An 8,428-nucleotide genomic window follows, 5' to 3' on the forward strand; every position below is an offset into this window, starting at 1 on the left:
ATTTTGGATATAGATACAGCCGTAGTCACACATGTAGAATATAGACATGTGGCATATAATTTTAATCAAAAGAAGCTGCTTGTGCGTTATATTCATACTGCTGTGTGAATAAGATGAATGTTAACAGAAAAGTTCACCCAGAAGGATGCATGGCACTAACAATTCACGCCACCGCATTGCGTGACTAGATTGGCTTTTAAAAGCAAGGAGCCTAGATGTACGTGGACACATCTGTATAATACACTTTTTTGTCTCCAAATAAAGATGTGGCTGCAGTTGAACTATTATGGGCTGTGTTACTAGCTTATATGTGACATGTTAGGTTGGGCAGGACCCCAAATAAATAAACCATGGGACTAGCATACAGTATAACATGTTTTCCACAACAAAATGTTCTACGCATCTAACCATGTTTTCTAAAGTGTTTTAGCATTATTTCTTAAACTTCACTGCTGAAACTACTGTAGGTGCTCTGATAATAAAAGTCAAAATATTGTATTGTAACTGATTTTCCTCCACTGTTCACTTGTTTACAAGTGGTTTCTCAATACACCTATTTTTATGAATGATTCCATTTCAGAGCCTCTTCTCTACTTAGCAATTAATAGCAGGCAGAGTGAGTTGTAATTGTCCTCTTTTGTCCAGACATAAAAAGCAGAAAAAGCATTAAATCAATACAATTTCTTCCAGTGCTCAGATGTCGAAGGGATGCATTTCTTAAGTTGCCCATACATCTTGCAAACATTGCATACATTTTGGTCTAGATTGCATCGCATCCCACGCAAATTGCATGTGATTTGCGCGCGATGCGATCGGGACCTAGTTCAAAAAGTCTGATTAGCACGTACTTTTTGAACTGTGCAATGGGATGTGCACCCGAAAAACGCTCCGTATATGGTCATCTTTAGGTTATAGTTATGTTGATATGCATTGCCAATGTTTCGAAGTCACTTCTAAATAAGAGCATTACCACAATATAAGCTTAATGATAGGCTTGTGCAGAATTGTAAATACTTGTTAAAATACGCCTTATATTATACGTAGTTTTATAAAATATTCATAAAAAATATTGGCGCATCTAACACTTACAATATCTTATTCATATAGAGACCGAAAGGGCGGGCAAACGAAACCCAAATACAGTAATTTCAACTCTTGTAAATATGGACATCAATGTGTCAGATGATATTTATCTTAGAATTGCAGGTTCTGGTGCAACAATACACATTGATGCTGATGATGACAATCGGAAACATTAATTGGACTCTTCGGATGGCTGGTTGCAAATTAGCCCCTCTGGCTCAAACTCATTATCATTAGTGAGGCTGTGATATTATTTGTATTACTTAATTTATATGGCGTCTTGGTTATTTTTAAAATTTTAAAACAATAGATATTGATGCCCAACTACAGGTTGCATAGCACTTTTTTTTTTTTAAATAATGGCAAACAGGTACAATAAAGCAAACATTTTCATCATATGATGGGGTAGGGAAATATTTAAAATAAATATTAGGATTTTCCCACCCCTTTTTCTTTATTTCTAAATGACATACTGTACTCTTTTAATTGTTCTATTGACTTGGAAACGTCAAATTTTTGTTGTATACAATAATAGCACAAATGAGTGTAAGTTCATCAAAATAAAAAAATTTCAGCCCATCCAGCATAGCAGATAAATCATGGACATCCAATGAATTCATAATACATATAAATATATACCCGCGCTGGTACACACACCCCCTTTTTCCCAATATAAATATATACATTTATGTTTATGGTTATCAAATAGCATAGCTAAGGAGCCCACTGCAACTTTATCCATCTAATATTATGCCCATAGAAATGAGACACCTGATCCCATTTGTTTAAATTGGATGAAAGATCTACTGTAAGTTTCAACTTAAATTTTTTATACAAAGGAGTGTTTAAACAAACATAATAGTTGCTAATACAGGTTGAGTATCCGGTATCCGGACATCCCTTATCCGAATTATTCCAAAAACCGTGGTTTTTGGAATCATTCGAATTTTTTTTTTTAACCCCCTAACCCTCTTTTCATACTTACCAGGTCCCCGGGCGTCCACAGCAGGCCTCCGGCATCTTCTCCAGGGTCTCCAGCGGTCCCAGGAATGCATTGCGCGAGTGTGCGCGCGTGCCGGTGACGTCACCGGTGCGCGCACACTCGCGCAATGCATTCCTGGGACCGCTGGAGACCAGGAGAAGATGCCGGAGGCCTGCTGTGGACGCCCGGGGACTGCGCGGACGCCGAGGGACCACCAGACACCATCAGGGGACAGGTAAGTATGGCTACAAAAATATATTCCAAAAACCGAAAAATTCCCCTATCCGGAATGCTCGTGGTCCCGAGCATTTCGGATAGGGGATATTCAACCTGTATTATATTTACTACTTAGTTACTACAGTGTGTGGATTTATTATATCAGCAATGGACACAATGCTTGATACTTAATTCCAGCTGCTCAATTCCAACTTGCAGTGCAAGATATTGCAGCTATACTAGCTTGTGATACCTTATAATGTGTTGTGATATCTTATCACATTATGATTTAATGTTACAATTTAATATTACTCAAAGTTGCTCTAATTAAGTCCAGCCAGAAGTATAGTTAATGAGCACCTATCTGTATATCCATATAGGCCCATTCATATACAGTATGTTTACCTTGCTGGGAAAGTTTAGTTGAGTTGCATTTGAGACATATTGGGTGGAATTTAATAGGATGAGAGATTCAGAAAGTCAGAGATTTGGTAAGATATATCAAGTTTTTTTTAAAGCGGCAATCAATTACACTGCAAAATCAAACTGGTTTTGAAGTGTAAATTATTGCCAATTTAAAAACCAACTGGAGATTTCTTACCAAATCTCTCACTTTTAGAATCTGTCATCCTATTAAATTTCCAACATTATTTCAGCTTCTAAATTATGAAATATGTTTTATTGAACACAGATCTTTATATTTATCATGTAAATTTATGCTATTCCATCCCATGTTAAGGTTCCTTGCGAAGACCTGCTTCCAGTGATGTGCATTAAAGCAAGTATGCTCGGTTACTATGGTAACCTTGTCACTCCGCCCTTTTCCAGATGACGTTCCACCATCTCTTTTGATGTCAGGTTTAATGAGAGATTCAGCCTTATATCAAACATACTAACTGCTCACAGAAAGTCTGTGTTATCCTATAGTCTGTTTCAGATTGGGATCTTATTCTGTCGGCGTTTATCTTTTAATACTCTCTGCTCTACTTTATGCTCTACTATATATGTGCTGCACAGCTCTAACCACTCTGCGACACTTGTTTAAAGGCAAAAAGCTATTGCATTCCACTCATATTACTGCATGCAAACCATGTTGTTTTTATATATATATATATATATATATATATATATATATAATGTAGATATACAGTATATAAATGGTAAAACATAAAAGATTATACTGTCTTAGATGATTTGATGGTGCTTGAGAAATCAGTTTATCTCAAGCACTCATATAAATAATAAAAAAAAAAACAGGTGCCAAAGTGCATAAAGTCAAAAAGGTGCTGAAAGTAGACATGCCATTTTATTCCATCTTGTCATTTTTGGATGACTGGTCTCTGTCACATAAACAGTACAAATAGCTTTAGCGTTGATAGCTGCTATTTGCATCACTGTCACTCTGAGGTGTGGAATAACATACTAATGTGACCACACTGCTTTCCCCTTCTGTATATCTTCTGTGCATATTAAGCACCTTTTTCATTTTTTATTATGTTGAAATTCAGATAAAAATATATATTTTTTACTAAATTTGCTCATTTTGTACAGGATAGTAGCACTGTTGAGTGGCTGTCATTCAGTATGCTAATCCTGACACCCACCATTACTGTAACATTGAATAGGAGTACAGTTACAAGACCGAACATTTGCTTTGCGTACTGTATACTATATACTTCTTTGGAAGTCTGGATGGAGACTTTCTATGAAACCCGCACCTCATCACATCACCCATTGGAAATGTCTTGCTTTTATACATTTTGAAGAGCTGGAGTGCAATCTCTTTTTGTTTGACACTAACTTATTCTAGCTTTTAGGTTCAATTGTCAACTAACTAACCACTTGTTTCTACATTTCCAGAGTCTGTCTGAGGTGTGGATAATTTGGGAAAAACAAAGCACAATCTAAGATTTTATATATTACACCTTAGTGACCACTTGAGTTCACCTGAATGTTCTATCGCAAGCTTTGAAAATCAGTCTCCAGCTATTATTAAACTACTATTCCCAAGATGCTCAGCCAGGCATACTAGGGCTTGTAGTTTGAAAATAGTTGTTATTGGGTAATATTTGCACCCATAACCACTATGCAGTTCTTTTTAACAATCTAAGTACTGTTGAAATTAAAAATCATAATAAAATATAACACTTGTTTGTTCAAATTTAACATATGTCTGTTTCTAAACTAACTTTCTTTTCTTATCTATCAGTCTTAACCAATATTCAGACTGGTAGTTAAATAGTTATTTGTCTTAAGTTATTTTGTATTGTGATCTAATTATCATTTGTTGTCCTTAACTTTCAGTGCCCGGAAGCGCCCAATTCCTTACTATCGTCCTAGTCCGTCTTCCAGCTCCTTGAGCAGCTACTCCCACAGTCGCAGTCGAAGTAGGAGTTACGATAGCTACAGCAGCTACAGTCATAGCCGGTCTCGGAGCCGATCTCCCAGCCATAGTCGGAGTCCTAGCTACAGGAGCAGCTCTGAGAGTGCTGGATTCTAAGCCTACGTACATCAAAACAACTCTCCTACTAATCGCACTTGCTTCCTAAAGTAGATTGTGTGTTAGCCCAAGAAAACTGACAGGGTTAAAATCTGTAATCTATATATATATATATATATATATATATATATATATATATATATATATATATATATATATATATATATATATATATATATTTACATGAATAGAATAAAATGAAGGACTCACTATCTTTAGCATCCATACATTTATGCCGATGTAAATCTACAGTACCTTTACTTAAAAGATCAAACAAGAAAATCACAAAACGTGAACAGTACAGTAAGAAGTCACATCTTCAGTTAAATATTCTGTCTACAGTAAGAGTTTTTCCCTTTGCCACTAAGCACAGATACCACAGGCATCCTTACAAAGGAGTCCTCTCATGTACTAGACGAAGCAACAGAGGTACTTGCCTGACCATACAGATGACATACTGTAATCAATATTTAAGATGTGATTGTGCAGTATTCTAACAATATCAGGTTTGTGACAGACATATAATCAGTAGATGGAATAGTTGGGAAGCAACAGTCACCTTATAATAGGACACCAAAGCTCCTTTAAAAAATATATCTTTTTTTTTTTGTGTGTAAAAAAAAAAGTGGGAAAAATAACTAGTCCAACATGTGAGGACTGTGTAATATGCAAGTCATTTTCTGCAAAACTGGTGATAAAGATGTGTCCTGCTTCAGCTTTGCTGCATATAGCAGCGTTCTGTAGCGGGACTACATTGCGAACACAGCACGGCATGATGTTGCATTCAATTGCTACCATCTCCCATAGGAGTCAATGGTGGCAGTGGGTGCATGTCACCCCCTGTTCTTTTGAAGAGATTGTGTAGTGGGAGCGTATGCCCCACTATGCCAGGTGTTGTCAACAACAGTACATCGATTTTTAGATGTCAGTGACTAAATTGTATTATTTATTATTATTATTATTATTATATGTGGACACATACCAATTTTTACAGCCTGTGATAACTGGTGGCCTAATAATATTTATTAGTATTAATATTATTATTACTATTACTTTATACCATTTCTCCCTCAGCATTCTTACTACAACATACTGTACTTAGATGCCCATTAGCTGGCATAACTCAATTTGAATGTTCTGTGGCCCCAAAATTTACTAAAAATGTCCATAGCCACCATTCTGTGACATAAATAGGTTTTGTTATGTACTGCCCTTACAGCATCACCTTAGAGTATATATGCGGCCTACTAAAGTACTGTACGATAAATATTTTAGCACTATATTATTTCCATCTATGTTTCTTATATAAATTTGACAGTTTATTTTAACTAAGCATTGAAAAAGACTAGTTGACACGTTCTAATTCAGAAAATAGCGGGAGAAGTCTTTGGGAAAATTAAGTCATTTAAAAAATTTGAACGTTTCATCCAGACATACAAACTGTACAAAGATGTCATTATTTTAATTAAAATATAATGTTTTTGTACTATACAACAAAAGACAGTGATACATCAGCAACAAAAACCTTTACCAACAGAAATTCAAACTTATATTTCATCCCCCAGTCTTACCATGCAATCATGTTCCACTAGCTGTGGTCACACATAAACAAGGTAAACACAAAAGCAAAACTCTCTTCTAAATCTTAAGAAGATCACTTGATTACTGAATGCAAGTCAATACTATTCATGAGCACAAATCTTCAGTTTAATAACATGAGTTTCAGCATTTAGTAGGGATTACCTTTACTATACTCTAAGTTTACAAAGAAAAACATTGTTTAATTATTACCCGAATCAAAGCACGCTATACATGACAGCCACCATTTTAAGCTATTTAACCATTTGTAAAATGGTGGTTTGCAATTTTTTTAGAGTATATTTTATTTATTTAATTAATTATTTATTTATTTATTTATTTAATAGTCTGATTTATTTGTTTTGAGGACATCATTTTACGTTTACTGGCATCAAGAACAACTGTTGATTTCTAGCTTAAGACTGTTGATTTTCAGCTATCAACTGAAACAGAAATCACAGACATGATAAGATCAATCTGTTAAAAGATTAAAGATAAACTTTTTTTTATTTACCAAGGATGATTTAAGAATGTTAAGACCATGGCTCCAAAACATTGTGTTACATTTTTCTTCCTCGTAGTATTTATCTGCTTCACGTTCTACTACAAGTTATTGGTTTGAAGCCTCAACGAACAAATAATCTGTTCAGTATATTTCTGTACCAATGGATAGATCAGGAATGCTGCTTATCTTGTAAATTTGGGATATATGCACAGTTCAGTCCATGTGCCACATCACGGAAGCCTGTGATTATAGAGGAAGCAACATGGCTGCAACTCAAGATATTTTCATCACAAATAGAAGCTACATTGCAGAACCGTATTTAACCGGACAAAAGACTTATGTTTATTTATGTTGTATTCAAATAATATATATGTTGTATAGTTTCTCAGAGATGGCAAATTTATTGTACAAGTTGTCTCCTGTTGACCAATACCAGTTTTCCTTTTTATACTCATAAATTATTTGCGAATATCACATGAGAAATGTCCTTCGAGTGAGGGTTATGCTTCTAGTTGATCATATTTAGTTGACTCTTGCAGTATCCTGACTACAATACATTTCTGTATAATAGGAAATGTAACGTATGTAAACTGATGACTACTTCACAGAATATGTAAGTAATGGAAATTATTAGTCTCATATTTGTATATCTTGCATTTTTATCGCATTGTTAATGCACAGTTAAAACCAACATAAAACAAATGGCCACCAATGGTTATTTCTTATACAAAATGTATAGTTTAAATTATTTGAAGTCTATCTCTAATCTTGTATTTGGTAACTGTCATAAAGTCCCGAAAGGTCTAAATGTGATGTGATATTGACATTTTCCATAAACTCCTCTATGTTTTAACAGCTATGGCTTTTGTTTTCTTTTTTTCAAAATAAAATGCATCAAGGAAGGGGCATATTCTGCATCTCACCTTAGATTTAAGAAGACCATCTAGTTCTTCCAAGCATGGACAGATATTCCCAAAATACACCTAGCCAGGGAGGTGTGATTACTTCTGATGATTGAAGGAGACTCAAAAACAGTTATCAGTTGCAATCAATGACAATTGTCAGTGGACATATTGGGCGGAATTTAATGCCACCTGAGTTCAGCAGCAGTGCAACATGTCCGCCAAACTCTGATGTTTTTTTAAAGGGGAAATAACTTACAAGGCAAAACCATGCCTTGTACTGTAAGTTTATTTCCCTTTAAAAAAACGTCTGAGTTTGGCGGACATCTTGCACCGCCGCTGAACTCAGGCGGCATTAAATTCTGCCCAGTATCACAGAAATATGACAGCATGCAATAAACAATTTTTGAGTTGTTCTGGAACTAAAAAAAAAGACGGACAGTGGGCCGGATGTAGGGCCTAATTCAGACTGGATAGCAAAGTACATTTTTTTTCTAATGGACAAAACCATGCTGTTCTACAGGTCGGGCAAATGTAACATGTGCACTGAAAAGTGGTGCAAATGTTATTTACATCATAATATTGAAAATAAATATAAAACTCAACATAAATAAAATTAAATAGTAGCAAATAAAAATAAAAGAAAATATCATTAGGTAGAA

The 8,428-nt window shown here is 35.1% G+C and overlaps 1 protein-coding gene across 3 annotated transcripts in view; it reads left to right on the forward strand.

The window, feature by feature from the left end:
* Nucleotides 1-7,719, forward strand: part of SRRM3 (serine/arginine repetitive matrix 3) — a 334,253-nt gene extending 326,534 nt beyond the window's left edge. For all 3 annotated transcript variants that reach the window (XM_083173931.1, XM_083173930.1, XM_083173932.1), the window contains one exon: nucleotides 4,586-7,719. In XM_083173931.1, coding sequence (XP_083030057.1) covers nucleotides 4,586-4,781 — 196 coding nt within the window. In that variant the 3' untranslated portion in view covers nucleotides 4,782-7,719. The remainder of the gene's footprint in view (nucleotides 1-4,585) is intronic.
* Nucleotides 7,720-8,428: the final 709 nt, after the last annotated feature.

Source organism: Crinia signifera, chromosome 2 (genome assembly GCF_055691185.1).
Source record: "Crinia signifera chromosome 2, ASM5569118v1, whole genome shotgun sequence".
In the NCBI taxonomy this organism is placed as follows: Eukaryota; Metazoa; Chordata; class Amphibia; order Anura; family Myobatrachidae; genus Crinia; species Crinia signifera.